At 40.5% G+C, this 18,262-nt stretch overlaps 1 protein-coding gene across 1 annotated transcript in view; it reads left to right on the top strand.

Moving 5' to 3' along the window:
* Positions 1-1,310: 1,310 nt before the first annotated feature.
* Positions 1,311-18,262, top strand: part of ADAMTS16 (ADAM metallopeptidase with thrombospondin type 1 motif 16) — a 148,402-nt gene continuing 131,450 nt past the window's right edge. Inside the window, exons 1-3 of the mRNA XM_038770410.1 lie at positions 1,311-1,370; positions 1,510-1,612; positions 8,892-9,217. Of these exons, the coding sequence (XP_038626338.1) occupies positions 1,311-1,370; positions 1,510-1,612; positions 8,892-9,217 (489 nt within the window). The remainder of the gene's footprint in view (positions 1,371-1,509; positions 1,613-8,891; positions 9,218-18,262) is intronic.

Raw genomic sequence — 18,262 nt, 5'->3', positions numbered from 1 at the left:
CCATAGAAGACTAGCAACTCAAACGTTCATTCATTCAATTGTATTTATTGAGTGCTTACAGTGTGCAGATCATTGTACTAAGCACTTGGAAAGTACAATTCAGCAACAAAGAGACAATCCCCCCCCACCCCCCAACAACAACGGGCTCACAGTCTAGAAGTTAAAAACGCGAGAGCTGAGCCAAAAGTTGTTTAGGGAGGATTCTAGAGAATCTAGACTGTGAGCCCCACGTGGAACAGGGACTGTAATTATTCATCCAGTCATTCAATTGTATTTATTGAGCGCTTACTGTGTGCAAAAGCACTCTACTAAGCACTTGTAGTTACTTAGTAGCACTTGTGGCTCACAGTCACAAACCTCCTGAAAACCTTAGGAGGTTGAATGAGATTGAAGCGCTAATTGAAGCAACGCTGCAAAAAGAAAAAAAAGTGAAAGGCGGGGGGGAATAGAGATGAACAGACATTCATTGAGCGCTACTGTGTGCAGAGCACTGTACTAAGCGCTTGGGAAGTACAAGTTGGCAACATATAGAGAGGGTCCCATGGAACTTTAAAATTCCCCCCAGTGAAAGTGAATGTTTGAATCAGCTGCCCTCCCAGGTGTTGTGCAGGGGAGGGGGAAATGTCTGCAATTTGGTGTGACATCTTTTGGATTCTTTTGGGGTGGAAAAGTGGTAAGAGGCTGGCTTAGCTCCGTGCATCCTTCTAGGAGCCGGGAGCTGATCCCGCCCTCCCCCTGCCCTGCTGCAGGTACTTTCGTTTGCAATTGGCAGAGTGCAGCTGTCACTCAAAGGGCCCAGCGGCTGTCACTCAAACAGGAGCGTGGGGGGCAGAATTGTTGCTGCCGCTGCTGCAGAAACCCACGTGGGGCGGAGAGGGAGCGTGTGAAGGCGCCTACACTCCTCCCATCTCACTGCTGTGGTCTCCTCCTCCTGTCACCGTGGAGACCCCCAGTCCATCCCACTCCTCCTCCTCCAGCTCTGAGAAGCTCCCTGCTGCTGCTGCTGCTTGCAACATTCAGAAGAATCACCCTGACACCATCCCAGCCAGCCAGCAGGAATCAGCTCTGACCAATAAACCTGAGCATCAGAGTCTGTCCAATGGCCTGAAAATCCTGCAGGCTGCGGGGGGGCATCCGTTGGCAGCCACTCCACAGCTGAAGAAAGACACTCTTGGCCCTTCAGACTTCTCAGATCCAACTGGATAAATAGTTCTGATTAGATCTAATTCACTGAAGCAGGCATCCTAGAGGGGCAGGGGAGGGGTTTTTTTTTGTATTCCACTTTTTGGCAAAGTGGGGAGAACATCATCATGACGTTAAGAAGTTGTGTTTTGCTCTGGCTGTTGCTACTCTTTGAAATAGATTTAAAGGTAAGTTATTTCATGGTTGTTTTTACACGTGTCTAGTAATGCCAGGGCCTGCCTGATTGGGTAAGTGATTTTTTTTTCCCCCTTATCCCCCCCTTTTCCTTTCAAGTCCATCTTATGTGTGTTTGCAAATATTTTCTAGCGTGCACCTGTGTGTTTTGTGGCAACGACAGCTGGAACTCCTGAAAGCCCTAACCCCCATCCCTCCCTGCACCCTGAACTATTGGACTTGCTAGAAAATAGGGGTAAGTCAATAAGGTTTGGGATTCTAATCTGGACAAATCAGCAGCTCGTAAATTATTTTTTTCTCTCCTGAATTGTTGGTGCCATAAATAGGTATAATGGTAAAATAGATGTCTAATCCTAATAACTTACTGATTTTGTTCTTCACACTGCATCACCTTTGTAACCTTATGTAAGTATTGTTAGGGCTTATGAATAAGTGATGCTTGAAAATACAAATAGACACCCAGTGGGAGACCAAAAGAAAGCACAAACTTCTCCATGTCTAAATTAGGTATGGATTTGGGATTATAGCAATTCATAAATTGTTGGACAATTGTATATATATATACATATATAACAATTGAATGTCTCAATTTGAATAACATAGTTTTTGATATTAAAGTTGTACTAATGATGATGTATAGGCACCTAACCTTTTATTCCTATCACAGTGCAAAACTGATAACCATTCCTTAAAGGTTTTGGGTCCATATTTATTATTACTTTTAAGATTCATGAAAACCCAAAGGGCATAAATTTTTCATTTTTGAAATCACAGGTTGTTTTTACCTTAAGCATCATTGGACGTGCTTTTTTCCACTTCAAGGTGTTCTAGATAACGTCGTGAAGTCGCAAATACATGCATGATTTTCTTACAGCCTTTGGTCTAAAATTCATCATCACCTGAGAACAATGGAGCCTAATCCACCAGTCACACCTGTGACTAATCAATGCATCCCGTCAAATACGGGCTAGTTTCTGATTCCGAGGAGTCAACTCTTAAGAAATTAGATTAAGGAAATGTCCCTGGAGATGTCTATAGTATGAATGTTTAGCCGTTATTGTGAAAAAGGGAACTTTATTAAGCTATACAAGATGGATTACATGTAATAAAATTAGAAAAAGTGTTAAGGCTCAAATGGCTGAAGGCTCAAACCACCAGAGGGCGCTATATGTAAGCATTATAGATGACATCGTAGGAAAATTGATTTCAACATGTTTGAATAGACATAGAATTATCCTTACTTTGTATAAAGTTATCAATTATGAGCCTGTTATCATGACTTTCTGCCCTGTAGCTGTGTAATGTATAGCTATCACTTCGCAATGCTTACTTGTTTGAATAGACATAGAATTATCCTTACTTTGTATAAAGTTATCAATTATGAGCCTATTATCATGACTTTCTGCCCTGTAGCAGTGTAATGTATAGCTATCACTTCGCAATGCTTACTCGTTTGAATAGACATAGAATTATCCTTACTTTATATAAAGTTATCAATTGTGAGCCTCTTATTATGACTTTCTGCCCTATAGCTGTGTAATGTATAGCTATCACTTCGCTATGCTTACTATATGCAAACACGGTACCATATGCTTAAATAGATGAAATGTAATAATAATAATGACATTTAAGCGCTTACTATGTGCAAGGCACTGTTCTAAGCGCTGGGAAGGTTACAAGGTGATCAGGCTGTCCCACGTGGGACTCACAGTCTTAATCCCCATTTTACAGATGAGGTAACTGAGGCACGGAGAAGTGAAGTGACTTGCCCAAAGTCACACAGCTGACAGTTGGCGGAGCTGGGATTTGAACCCATGATCTCTGACTCCCAAGCGCTTGCTCTTTCCACTGAGCCACTCTGCTTCTCTAATTAGAAGATTAGGTACTCTCCTTAGTGCTTAGAGTGTTTTTGCACACAGTAAGCGCTCAATAAATACAATTGAATGAATGGATGGATGATTACAGTCCCTGTTCCACATGGGGCTCACAGTCTAAGGGGGCGGGAAAGCATATTTAATCCCCACTTTACAGATGAAATGACTGAGGCCCAGAGAAGTTAAGTAACTTGTCCAAGATCACACAGCTTTGTAGTGACACTTGTATTAGAACCCGGGTTTCCTGACTTCCAGTCCTGTGCACTTTCCACTAGTCCATGTTAATTCCCAGCTTTTTAAAGTTATGATCTTGACATTTATCTAGAACTTAACTGTTTTAGTTGTAATAAAATGTATTTGAATCACTTCAAGTAACAAGAATTCAATTTCCAGGTTCAATGAATGGTACCCTACCTGTATTTGTAGGCATATTGGTATTTCTAAACCCACTGTGATTGGCAAACACTTCGTCATAGAAAACAGCACTCTTTTTCTAAGCACTCAGTGAGGAATGGAGTCATGCATGGGTCTTCCCAAGCACGGATGAGATCCCACCATCCTTACCTTCAACTTCAAATATAATGGAGAGCTCTACCTGGGTGTGTTTTGCATTGCTAAATCAACTCTAAAAGTTAGTCTTTAAACACAAGACATGGCCTAGTCAGAATCTTTAAAGTGACACTACTTCACCTTCTGAAGGATTGTTGTGGTTAAATATCTTTGGAGATAGAAATAGATAATGTAGCCCGAAAAGCAGGGCTTAGTTTCAGTGGTCATGTATTATGATTATTGTTTGATATCTTTGGATGGAATTATAGTCAACAGGAGAAGACTTGATTCTTCTGATACTCTTTTTTATAACAAATGCCGTTATGACAGTTAATAGTAAATCTAGGCATATACATCAATCAGTGGTATTTATTGATTCCCATTAAGGTGTGTGTACACTTTTTTGAATTTTTGGTGCAAAGGGAGCAAGTTGTGGAAAGAGACAGATGTATGCTGACAGAAGCAAGAGAGGTTGAATTAATAGCCTGGCTACACTATTTTCTCTAGTGGCTTTTTAACTTGTTTTGTTGTTGTTTCAAACTGTTGTTACCCTATTTGTGTTAAACGAGGGCTGCAAATAGCCACCGTTTCAAACAACGCAACTCCATTTTTGTCATCACTTCACTACCATTGAATTGATAACATTACAAGGCCAGCGAACTAGAAGAGCTCACAGAAGACTTGGAGGAGGGCAAGTAGGGAGGTGTCAAAATGACCAAAGCAGCCAAATGTCTCTGTCCTTTTAGTCCACAGTGAAGGTCCAGGAAGCAAGAGGGTATAAATTACTTCTGAATGAGGTGCATCAGGGAAAACTCTGATCTGGAGGTACAAAGTCAATGGATGTGTCACTTATTTCCCAATGTGTCACAAGGATTAGCCTTATTTCAGCCAAGATCTGTGATCTTCCAATGGTTAAATCAGATATGTTAATCATTTGAATCTGTAGTTATGCCTTCAGTTCACATGTTACTTGTGCAGCCTTTTGGCTTTTTAACTACTGGATGAAAAATATTCAGGCTAAGGAGTTGGACTTACCTATAGTTACAGGTAAGAAAACTGTGTTCCTGAAGTATAATGATGTACCATTAGACTCTAAACTGTAAGCTTGTTGTGGGCAAGGAAACTCTGTTGTACTGTACTCTCGCAAGCACGTTAGTACAGTGCTCTGCACACAGTAAGTGCTCAATACTATTGATGGATTGACCAACTCAAGTATCAAATGAAACCCTATCGATCAAAACCAGACTTTAAATTGCTTAATTGCCAAAATACACGGGAATTTGAGGAAGTTTTTAAAAGCCAGATAATATTCCATAAGGATCATTGGAATTGTCTATCTTCTGCTTTGCTTTCTGCTAGTTTCTGAAATGCAATACTGTTCAAAAAAGCCTACAGGCCCATTTTTTAAATCCCTGCTCTGACAAATATTTATACACAAACTTTAATAAACTATGCTTCAATGTGTGCTACCTGTGGTTGAGGGAAGAAATTGAATGGTTCCACATGAACCAAAATATGGCAGAGATGGTTGATTCATTGATTTTTATTGAACACTTTTTGTGTGCAAAGCAATGTACTAAGCTCTTAAGCATTGTACTAAGTGCTTGATTATCAAAGGTATCCAGTGTAATCATGTGCCCTTGGCCTGACTGCCCTCCCCCTCCATATATTACAGACTCCAACTCTTCCCACTTTCAAAGCCTTATTAAAATCGCATCTCCTCTCTGAGACCTTCCCAGATTATTTCCTCTCCTTTCTGCATCACCTCTGCACTTAGATCAGTTCTCTTTTAAGCACTTGATAATCACCCACCCTTAGCACTACAGTGCTTATGTACATACCTGTAGCTTATTTATATTAAATTGTGTTTCCCATTTTAGTCTGTAAAATCATTATGGGGAGGGAATATGTCCACCACTTCCATTGTATTGTACTCTTCCTAGCAATTTGTAACAGAACTCTGCACATGGTCAGTGCCTGATAATACTTTTTTATGGTATTTGTTAAACCTTACTATGTGCCAGGCTACGTCCTCCATGCAAGGGTAATGTAGTTGCCTACTTTTAAGGTCATTTGTACCAATGGTCCCCGTCCTAAAAAAAAACAAACCAAAAAACCCTCCCCCTAAAATGAATACTGTTTGCATTAATAATAATAATAATAATAGTGGTGGTATTTAAGTGCTTACTGTATGCCAGGCACTGTACTAAGCACTGGGGTGGATACAAGGTAATCAGGTTGGACACAATCCCTGTCCCCCATGGGGCTCTCAGTCTCAATCCCCATTTTACAGATGAGATAACTGAGGCATAGAGAATTGAAGTGACTTGCCCAAGGTCACACAGCAGACAGATCCCAGAGCCAGGATTAGAACCCACAACCTTCTGTTTCCCAGGCCCATGCTCCATCCCCTATGCCATGCTGCATTACTCAACCTAAAGATTTTTCAGCCATTCTAACCTGAATTGTGTACAAACATCCGAGGAGCAAACCCCCTTTGCATTAGGCAGTAAAATGGTACATTTTGCTGGGATGTAAAATATGGATTTTGTAAAAATATTTTGGAACATAGCATTAGATTTCCCCTTATCTTTTTTGATCATGAGAAACAGATTAGCTCTTTAAAACTCCTACTGTGAATTACCCAAGATTTAAAAGGAGTAATTTGAAGATTCTTACATAATTTGAATTGTTTGGAGACTTCATTAATGCTAAAATAAGATATTCCTGGTTATGTACATAGTGGGCTCCATGGAACCCTTTGATCTATTTGATAACTAGCCCTTTGGCTTATTTTTAAATTCATTTTCATTATGGCCCTTTAAATTCTTCTAAAAGGTCTGAGCATTTTTATTTGTGAGAGAGAGGAAGAGATGGAGAAAATATACAGTTCTTTGCATCACCTGATAGATTGATTCTTATGCTTTAAAATATTATCCTGCCTCTATCTGTGACTCTGTGCTAGAGGAAATATTGGGGTATTTTCTAAACCTTTTTTCTCCATTGACATCAAAAACAACAGTTCTGATTTAAAACCCCAAAAAAAGGTATTAGTTATAATGTCCTGTGAGATCCCACCTTATTTAAGCCTAAGGTCATGGTACAGATGGCAGGAAATCTCATTTACCTTGAAGTTTTTCAGATTCATGATTTATGTTGACATATAATATGTTAGAGCATCGCAATAAGTAATGTGATGTGCGGCATTAAGAAAGGTTATTTGAACTATTCTGTGTTATCTGATCTCATGTAAAGGAAACCAATCTGATAAGAGGTTAACAAATGGTTCAGCATAGGAGCAGATGCATTATATAAACACTTCATAAATTATCAAAAGACAAGCTCAAAAGTATTCCCAGGATTTTCACCGACCAGAATCCATGGTTCAAAAAAAAAAAAAACCTCACATTTCAGTCATTTTATCAAAAGTAAAAAAGAAAAAATCCGTTCAAAATTCTATAAATTGAGAGACAGATAACTGCCCTTCATTTTCAAAAATAGCATTACTGATAGGGAGTTTCTAACAAATTTTGGAATAGAAAAAAATATTGCCTAATCAATCCTCCCAGTAGGCATTCCTGGAATTTAAAGCTAGATCTTTTCAGCATCACAAAAGTTTATCTCATTCGGGTCACACATGGCCTAGTGAACAGAGTATGCCAGGAGTCGAAGGAACTGGGTTTTAATCCAGCTTGGTTTAGTTGATAGAGCCTGGAAGTCAGAAGGACCTGGGTTCTAATCCCAGTTCTGCCCCTTGTCTGCAGTGTGACCTTGGACAAGTCACTTCACTTCTCTCTGCTTCATTTCTCTTAACCATAAAATGGAGATTAAGACAGTTTAGCTCCAAGTGGGACGTGGACTGTTTTCAACCTAATTGACTTGTATCTACCGCAGTGCTTAGAACAGTGCCTGGCACAGAGTAAGCACTTAATAAATACCATTTAAAAAAAAATCCTTACTCCACCACTTGCCTGTGGTGTAGCCCGTTGTCTGGATAGGGATTGTCTCTATGTGCTGCCAAATTGTACTTTCCAAATGCTTAGAACAGTGCTCTGCACACAGTAATTGCTAAATAAATGTGATTGAATGAATGAATAATTCAGCTAACGTCTCTGTGTCTGATTCTTCTTCTATTTATTTTATTTTGTTAGTATGTTTGGTTTTGTTCTCTGTCTCCCCCTTTTAGACTGTGAGCCCACTGTTGGGTAGGGACTGTCTCTATATGTTGCCAACTTGTACTTCCCAAGCGCTTAGTACAGTGCTTTGCACACAGTAAGCGCTCAATAAATACAGTTGATTGATTGATTCCCCATTGGAGTGTGAACCTTGTGTGGGACAGAAACTGTGTCCAATCTGAATATATTGTCTGCCCCAGAGTTCAGTACAATGCTTGGCTCATATTAAATGCTTAACAAATATCCCAATTATTATAGGCTTTTGTCTCTGTTTTTGAGCCTACCTATTAATATCTCAATTTTCATGATATCTTTGATCAGGGAAAAGCAACTTCTCCAGATATTTGTGCCCTGTCAAGCTAATCCATCTCCTGTATGATGGCTATTTTTCTGGCTAGAAGACCAACCAATCTTTTCTATGGTACCTGGCCTCTCTATAGAATGTAATTTATCTAGTCTTCCTAGGTGAAATCTACATTATATAAGCCACTTTTATTTGTGGCCTCATGATTTGTACTCACACAGCTATCACTTCCAAAGTCTCCACCTATTCTTAGTTCTTGATCAGTTTTCCTCTCCTACACATCGGTTGTTTTCTCTCTGTATAACACAGTCACGACAGAGACCATCTTGTTTGTCTTGAGGGATTGTAACTCATGTAATAATAATCACATACTACTCATTATAAATAGGAATTGGAGCTTTCCATTGTAAAACTGAATGGGGAAGTTGAGGTTTTAGAATATAGACTCGTGGAAGAAGCCAACTTTAGGGTTGTGCCTGCATGGGACAATTCTAAAGGCAGTTTGAACAACTTGAAATCCACCTGGGTCTTATTGGTACTAGACTATTCTATCTGAGTTATAGTAAAATGATTTTGTTGCTTTCTACTTGTTTTGACTTTTTTGAACTGCAGAATATGAAATTGTGTCAGCCTATGAAGTAGATGAAAATGGAGATTACAGGTCCCATGAAGTTATGCACCATCAGAGGAGGAAGAGATCAGCTACCCATTTAGGAATTGATTCTCTCCACCTTCGGCTTCATGGATTTGGACATGACTTCCACATGGATCTTAAGACTTCCAATAGCTTAATGGCGCCTGGATTTACAGTACAAACACTTGGGAAGAATGGTACTAAATCTGTACAAACTTACCCACCAGAAGACTTCTGTTTTTATCAAGGCTTCTTACGATCACACCGAAACTCCTCAGTAGCACTTTCAACCTGCCAAGGTTTGGTAAGTTTAAGCAGTTCCTTTTTATATAATTTGAATTTTGAAGGCTTACCTGGTAGTGTCACCTTATCATGGTTCTAGTTTGATATCTAGCCTTGGAGTTGTGCTAATTATTATTTTTATAGCATATGGATCAGGAAGCAAGATTTTTGCACTTTTTTTGTTTTAGGATGGAAATCCAGGTGTTTTCATGTCTCATGAAAGGTATGCACTTTGTTTTTCTTTACCCTCCTTCAGGAATATGAAACAGTTTGGTGGAAGTGGAATATTTTGAGGGGGAATTAGTAGCAAAGAATTGGAAATGCTGTTTTATCTGAAAAAATTAGAAATCCTAACCATACAAAGAATTTTCAGAATTTGACAGGAAAGAGGACCACTTTTTAAACAACAACAAAAAAATCCAGTCCTGGTGTACTTGTATTTTTGTTACTCATGGACCAGAATCTGAAAGGTTTTGTTTGAAAGTGTATTCAAATGCTGTGTTCTATTTTATCTATAAGTCTGTTGCTTGGAAGTCATATTTAAGTGTAGTGTTTCTGAGCTTTAAAAATGAAAGATGACTAATAAATTCCAATCTATCACTTTCATTTTCATAAGTGTTTTAAAGACAATAGGGTAAGCTTTACAATACTCTGAAAAAGAAAATATACAGCTAGCAAAATCTGTGTGCACACATCTTGCAAAGAAAATACTGTGTTTGATCATTTATATTTTTAACTCAGCTGTGGATTCAGGGATTCCCAGTCTCCCTTTATAAAACAACGTAGGGTTTTCATTCACTTATGCTTTAGGTGGTTTCAAGAACTGCAAAGAAATATGAAAGTCAAATATAATTAATTTCTGTCTAATGGGAAGGGCAGTTTCCTCTGCCCATCCAATATAATGTGAATGAATTTGCCTATTATATTATGAACTGAAGTACTTTAAACTGGAATGCAGCCTATTTGTGTTGAGAACTATTTAAGCCCATTTATTTCCAAGAGGTATTTGTTTTGTTCTTTTTTTTTTTTTCTTTTGATTGTCTTGTTGGGGGAAGAAAAAAGATCCTCATTCCCATGCTCTCACTGAAATCATCACTATCAAGACAACTTCGATCCCATGGGGTTGTTGCAGTCTCATGGTGGAACTAATCACTCAGTATTGTCATCAGAAGATGGAGTGATTCTGCTAGTAAAACAAAGAAATCCTAAACAAAGCAAATGCACATCCTTATTTCCCAAAGCCAATAGGAAGCTTGAGTGTATTGTGGGAAAGAGAAGCCTCTGGCTTGCACCATTGCGCTCTATGGTTGGAAGTTAGAGGAAACTTCAGCTCAGAGCCCAGCAGAGGCGAAAGAATCTCTGACAGTTTCTGGGATCTCCAGCCTGCCAACAAGGGGTTAAATGTAATGGCATTTATTAAATGCTTACTATGTGCCAGACACTGTTCTAAGCACAGGGGTGGATACAAGCAAGTCGAGTTGGACACAGTCCCTATCCCATGTGAGGCTCAGCATAGTGGATAGTCAGAAGGATGTGGATTCTAATTTCGGCTCTGCCACTTGTCCGCTGTGTGACCTTGGGCAAGTCACTTCACTGAGCCTCAGTTATTCATCTGTAAAATGGAGATTGAAACTGGGAGCCCCATGTGGGACAGGGACTGTGTCCAACTCAATTTGTTTGTATTCCCCCAGAGCTAAGTACAGTGCCTGGCACACAGTAAGCGCTTAACAGCTACCCAAATATTATTATTAATCCCCATTTTACAGATAAGGTAACTGAGGTGCAGAGAAGTGAAATGACTTGCCCAAGGTCACCCAGCAAAGTGGCGGAGTCAGGATTAGAACCCATGACCTCCTGAATCCCAAGCCTGTGCTCTATGCTGCTATGCCACGCTGCTCCTCGATGTGAGACCAACCTTTTCGTGATGCCATGGAACTGGTGACCACGACTAGAGAACTATGGCTAGAGGATCGTGAACCCAACCTCCCCCTCCTCCCAACCCCTTAATCCGGCCATAGATATTTCACATTAAACTGTCCAGGTGGCTGCTTTGGCCTTCAAGTGTCTACCATGCTGTTAGCTTTCAGATTAGAAATTTTATACCCTCAGCTCTCCTATAGATCTCATCTGTGAACCCCACATGGGGCAGAGTCCGTGTCTAACCTGATTTACTGGTATCCACCCCAGTGCTTAGTTCAGTGCCTGGCACATAGCGCTTAAAAATACCACAATTATTATTATTACTTTTATGATTATAGCATGAAGGTCGTCTTCTAGGAAGCCTGGCATCAAGAGAAGCTTGCCCTGTAGTACTCACCCATTCCTACACTGCATCATTTGGGCATATGCACAAACAGTTTCTTTGATAATGCAACGGAGTACATCCAAAGAGGCCATTTTGGTGAGAAGAATGCTCCCTAATTCCCTCGCTGTGTTCTAGCCAAAAAGAAGAGTGAAAACATGCATTATAGCGATACTGGCCGTACCTTCAAAAGCTTCTCAATAGCTGAAGGACAGACTACAACTCTAAAGTGAACAAATCCAGACTCTTATTTTCTCTTGTTTTGTTAAAATATCAGTTTGATCACGTATTGTATTTAATTCATCTCTGTCCTGACAGCAAAGCTGAAAAACAGCATACAAAGTGTCTGAATGTTTTCCTCGGTAGATACAAGCAGGGAGAGGTGAGCATTTGCCAAATTTAAGATCCATTTAAACCTCCTGAGTCCAGGGATTGAACCAAATCTGAAATTTTGAAGGTTTATGTTTCTTTCTTGGCAAAGTAAGATTTCTTACTCCTAGGGAATACAGCTAATAGTACTTAGTTTCTTGGACATCAAATGTCTCTCTCTGAAAACAATTGATGAGCTAAGTGTTGACTAATCAGAATCATAAGGAAACATAGTTCCCTTAAGTACATATGGGCTTGATAACAAGGGGAAAATGCTGGCAGAACACTTTAGGGTCTGCTGATCTTAACATGATTTTCTGCACCCAAGATGTGATCAGATTTCTCCAGACATAGTCTTCAGCTACCTATTCTCTATTTAGACATTTACATTGTAACTTTTGTATTGATATATACTTGCTGGAGACTCCAGACAGGAAAGCAAGTAACCGTTTTCTGCTTAATAGGGAGTATCTTCAGTAGCATAGACCCCAAAGCGCTTAATAAATGTGATTGATTGATTTGATGATCTTGGCCTTTTCTGAGCTTGTAAACTACTGCCAGCCAGCGAGGTACTGAGAAAACAAACTGTCAATTAATCGTATTTATTGAGAGCTTACTGTGTGCATAGCATTGTGCTAAACACTTTTGAGAGTTAAATGTAACAGCCGGTAGACATGTTCCCCTCCCACAATACAACAAGCATGAGAAGAGCTAAAGGTGGTAACCCACGGCAGGGACTGTAGGAAATGGTGTATCCCAGGATGACAGTGATGAGGGGAAAAACTCAGGCAATGACTAAATTTGCCCTCCCCTCCTTTCAGCCTACCCGAATGCTCCAACCATCCGGGGAACAAATTACAACAATTACTCTCTTCTTGGGAAACATTGCTCATTGTTCATTCATTCAATCATATTTCTTGAGCACTTACTGTATACAGAACACTGTACTAAGTGCTTAAAGGGATAGAGGTTCGTTGTGCTTCCAGTTGGCTTCTTATAATAATAATTATAATTATTATTGTATTTGTTAAGCGCTTACTATAGACCGAGCACTCTTCTAAGGCTGGGGTAGATACAAGGAAATCAGGGTATCCCACATGAGACTCATAGTCTTAATCCCCATTTTACAGATGAGGTAACTGAGGTACAGAGAAGTGAAGTGGCTTGCCCCAGGTCACACTGCAGAGAAGTGGCGGAGTCGGGATTAGAACCCATGTCCTCTGATTTCCAATCCCATTCTCCTCCTTTGAGCCACTCTGCTTCTTATGCAGCCCAAAGACTGGCAGATTCCTTACATTAGATTCTAAGGAAAATAGGTGTCTCATAAAAGTAACAGGGATTGAGAATGCAAGGGGTCACGGCAGGTGAACGCATAAAATTAGAATGCCTCATAGTTGCCTTTCCAAAACACAGACTCATTACTAGAAATAGGAAGCATGTGTCCAGCCACAAAAGGATGGTATCTTTCACTTAACCGCTCCATATTCTTGGATTAGCATTTGGAGAGAAGTAAAAGTGTGCATCATTAAAACCCCAGAGCTATCAACTCATTAGCATCCGCAGTCCTTTGTGAGCTAAGGGTTCTGTGGATAGCACCATGTTGTTAAAGATTTGTCTGTGTATGTAGTCCATGGAAGTAAAGCAGTCCTGGAAGGGCTGCTGAGCGCTTTGATTCCTTTGATCCCAGTGGGAGTTAACAGCTACTGACTAAAATAGTAACTGTGCATCTACATGAAAGACCAGGCAGAGAAAAGGAGAAAAGACTTCTTTCGACAATAAACACTATAATTTACCATTATGGCCTCTGGGATACATCGTCCATTAATCTTATGAATATTTTGGTTCCAGCTTCACTGATGTTTTGTCTGGTGGATGGTCAGTATAAACCTGACATGATCTAGAGTAATGATATTAAACTTGAGGTGATTGTCAAAAGGCTTGTAGAATTAAAGGATTTGAATTTTTTTTGTTCTTTGTGGAATAAAGAGGGAGGGGGGCAAGAGAGAAGCATTCCATCTTATGCCTGGCAATAGAAAATGTTTAAATATATTATCTTTAAATGTTTGACACTCCCGTGTGAGAAATTAGAAATAGAATTATAACTCTCATGCTTTTTGCTTGCTGTAAGTCGAGTCCCAGCTGAAAGAATAATGATTGTGATCTTTAATTGATTTCTGTGCACCAAGTTTTGCAGTGGGTAGGTACAAGAAATGTTCAATAAATACTAATAATTGATATAAGACAATCAGAACACACACAGACTCTGTCCACATGGGGTTCACAGTCTAAAAGAGAGAGTCAGGGGTCAGACTACAATAATAATAATTATAATAATAATAATGGCATTTATTAAGCACTTACTATGTGCAAAGCACTGTTCTAAGTGCTGGGGAGGTTACAAGGTGATCAGGTTGTCCTGTGGGGGGGGGGGGGGAGGGGGGGGAGGGATCACAATCTTAATCCCCATTTTACAGATGAGGTAACTGAGGCACAGAGAAGTTAAGTGACTTGCCCAAAGACACATAGCTGACAATTGGCAGAGCTGGGATTCGAACCCATAACCTCTGACTCCAAAGCCCGTGCTCTTTACTGAGCCACACTGCTTCCCCAAGCAGCCTTCCTACAAGGCTGACGATAGTCCCTTTTCCTTCGCGCTGTCATCCTAAATCCCTGGTCCAGGCCAAGTATGATGATGATGATGGCATTTATTAAGCACTTGCTATGTGCAAAGCACTGTTCTAAGCGCTGGGGAGGTTACAAAGTGATCAGGTTGTCCCACGGGGGGCTCACAGTCTTCATCCCCATTTTCCAGACGAGGGAACTGAGGCCCAGAGAAGTGACTTGCCCAAAGTCACACAGCTGACAAATGGTAGAGCCGGGATTTGAACCCATGACCTCTGACTCCAAAGCCCGTGCTCTTTCCACTGAGCCACGCTGCTTTTCTGCACTATGGACCAAGCTGAGGAAGAACATCACAGCTACTCACTGGGTCTGCCACTAAAGGTAGCCACTGATTGCCAGGTTCTTATCTGTCAGATGATGCCAGGCAAGAGGTACGTGTTAAATCTCACCTCACAGGTCAACAACTTAAGGCGCTGCAGAACCTAAAAGGAGAGGACACTTTGAAGCCAAACACCCTCCAAGGGAAACATTATGAACCCCGGTCCTTTGAAACGCAAAACCTTCAGCTGTTAATAGAAATATTTCTCTTCAATTCTACAAATATTATAGCATTATCATTTTGCTTGCACTATTAGTTTTTTCTTGTTTTATCCCAAATAATGCATCTGAAACGATTTTTCCTGAGCTAACTAGATGCCTTCTTTCCCCCTAAAATACCAGTCTGTCCTTAGCAAGTTGCTTCTACATTCATTTTTTTTTTCTAGGTTCTTTCCATTATTTATTTATGGTATTTGTTAGCGTTTACCATGTGTCAAGCTCTGTTTTGACTGCTGGGGTAGGTATGAGTTGAGTTAATCCAACCTGAATATTGAAGATACGAATGGTTGTGTTGTAGTGGGGAACCTTTGGACTTTTATCATCATCATCATCAATCGTATTTATTGAGCGCTTACTGTGTGCAGAGCACTGTACTAAGCTCTTGGGAAGTACAAGTTGGCAACATATAGAGACAGTCCCTACCCGACAGTGGGCTCACAGTCTAAAACTATCAGGTAGTTTAAGGTACTATGTAGCATATAGACAAAGGGATTTGAATGAAAGTGATTTGAAAGTGTTATTGTAATGCTTTTGTGCCCTTCTCATTCATCTCTAACATTACTTGAGCTCCTTAGTAAAAGTTACCATCTATTTATTATATCTCCTCTTGGAGGGTGGAGATAGACTGGCATGAAATGAAGGTGGCAGGCATTTTGTGGTGTAGTGGAAAGAACATTGGATTAGGACTCAAGAGATTTGGGTCCAGTTCTGCAACATTCCTGCTAGCTGACCTTGGGCAAGATAATTGACCCCTCTGTGCCATAATTTCCTCACGAGGAGTTGTTCTTCCTTCCTCTTAGATTTCACACCCTAGGGAAGCCAGTAATTGTGTGAGTTCTGATTAAATTTATTCCAGTGCCTAGCACGGTGTTTGTACACAGTTTCCACTTAATAGCTCAATGAACTAGTAGTATTTTTAGAGTGCTTACTGTATACAGAGCACTGTACTAAGTGCTGAAAAGAGTACAGAAGGGTTGGTAGACATAATCCCGGCTCTCAAGGAGCTGACTATTGTTATCATGTATTGCATATAAGACCCCAGGTCCAACTGCTTCAGTGAAGGTGGTGTTCGGATTGCCTGGGTGAATAGCCCTCAGAGGGCATGGCCTGGGGGTGGTGATGGAGTGGTGATAGGGGGCTGACCAGTAATTTTATGTGATTGACCACTGTGTTGATGGCACTGAGCTGCCACTCACTCCCTTCCCATATTGGTTTCACTTAAGCTCTTCCGAAGTGCTCCAAAAACGCTTCCACTATACACAACATTGTCAACAGTTGTGGGCACCAGGAGAAGATGTGGGAGGAATGCAAAGGAAGAATTTCTCCCTTCTGGAGGGTTCTGCTAGGGCCAAATTAATAAGAGGGAAAACTAGGTTACCGCAATGTCAGCTTAAATCCAACCTATCGAGGCTAGCCCACATGCAGGACTAAAGTGACAATCTGTAAGATGGTGGCCATAAAAAGCCTCAAGCTAATGTCTAAATTTAATTATTGTGAGGCTTAGATATATATTTAATATAGCTAGCATTCCCTTTCGTTCATCCTTCTATTAAGCTCCTCTTACCGGCTGTATTAAATGAGTGAACACTTTTTAATAATAATGATTTATAGTATTTGTTAAATGTTTACTTTGTGCTACGGGCTGAGGTAGTCACATAAAGTCCATGTCCTATTTAATAATAATAATCATAATGATGGCATTTAAGTGCTCACTATGTGCAAGGCACTGTTATAAGCAGCGTGGCTCAATGGAAAGAGCACGGGCTTTGGAGTCAGTGGTCATGGTTTCAAAGCCGGGCTCCGCCAGTTGCCAGCTGTGTAACCTTGGGCAAGTCACTTAACTTCTCTGTGCCTCAGTTACCTCATCTGTAAAATGGGGATTGACTGTAAGCCCCCCGTGCGGCAACCTGATCACCTTTTATCCCCCCAGCACTTAGAACAGTGCTTTGCACGTAGTAAGCACTTAACAAATGCCATTATTATTATAAGCACTGGGGGAGATACAAGGTGATCAGGTTGTCCCACGTGGGGCTCACAGTCTTAATCCCCATTTGACAGATGAGGGAACTAAGGCTCAGAGAAGTTAAGTGACTTGCCCAAGGTCACACAGCAGACGTGTGGAGGAGTGGGATTCGAATCCATGACCTCTGACTCCCAAGCCCATGCTCTTTCCACTGAGCCACGCTGCTATTTGGAGCTCATAGCCTAGTGGAAGGGAGAACAGGTATTTGATCCCCATTTTTCAAATGCCTGTTTCCTCAACGGGCAAGTGGCGGAGCTGGAATTATAACCCAGGTCTCCTGAATCTGTCCTGTACATAGGCCCTTGGACAGTGCTTGGTACAAAATAAGCGCTGAACAAATACCATCATCATTATTATTTATTATTATTCTCCACTAGGCCATATTTTTAAAAACTGAAGCTGATTAGCATACAATTTCCACTCACAACTTATATAGATCCAAGTCAACAATTTAAATCAAGTAGATTGTACTAGCATTCTCATTTGTTTGATGGGTAACATCATTCCAAATGGAATACTATCCCTATCCTGGCCAGAGGATGAGTAGGAGTAAATTTTAATTCTTCATTCCCTCATGGGAACAATACATAATGTAGGAATTATTTTGGAGATGTAAGGCTTATAAAGTAGAAAGGCATAGAGAATAGGGTGTGGTTTTCACAGGCTGAAATTGGAAAAAACTTCTCTTCAAAGGGTTGATTCTGCACGATCTTCTCTTGCTAGTAGCCAAACTGACTCGCAAAGAGTGCAATTGAGTTCTGCATTCAGACCAGTTCTGGTAGAAAGACAAGCAACAGATTCGATGTCTGTTAATTGTCTGTTACATCCTCTCAAAATGTAGTTTGGCTTTATCCTTAACTATTGTGTGATTTTATTTACTGCACCAAAATGTGTGAGCCATCTGTCTGCCTCCTCTCTCCAGACATGACTGCTGCCTGGATGTTAAAACTGCTGGGGATTTGTCGATGCCGTGAAGAACAACAGACCTTGTAGTGCTACTTACGAATGTCCCAAATGGAATCTTACTCCATTGCCCCAGGATTTAATTGGATTGGGACTTAGTTCCAGGGACCCTCTGGAAACTCCTCTCATAATAGTATTTGAAAGCATCCAATCACACTTGGGATTGCATCTTCGAATGCTGCCAGGGATTG

This window comes from Tachyglossus aculeatus, chromosome X3, assembly GCF_015852505.1.
Source record: "Tachyglossus aculeatus isolate mTacAcu1 chromosome X3, mTacAcu1.pri, whole genome shotgun sequence".
Lineage (NCBI taxonomy): Eukaryota > Metazoa > Chordata > Mammalia > Monotremata > Tachyglossidae > Tachyglossus > Tachyglossus aculeatus.
Note: the sequence above shows the minus strand (reverse complement) of the source record. Positions and strands in the feature narration are given on the sequence as shown.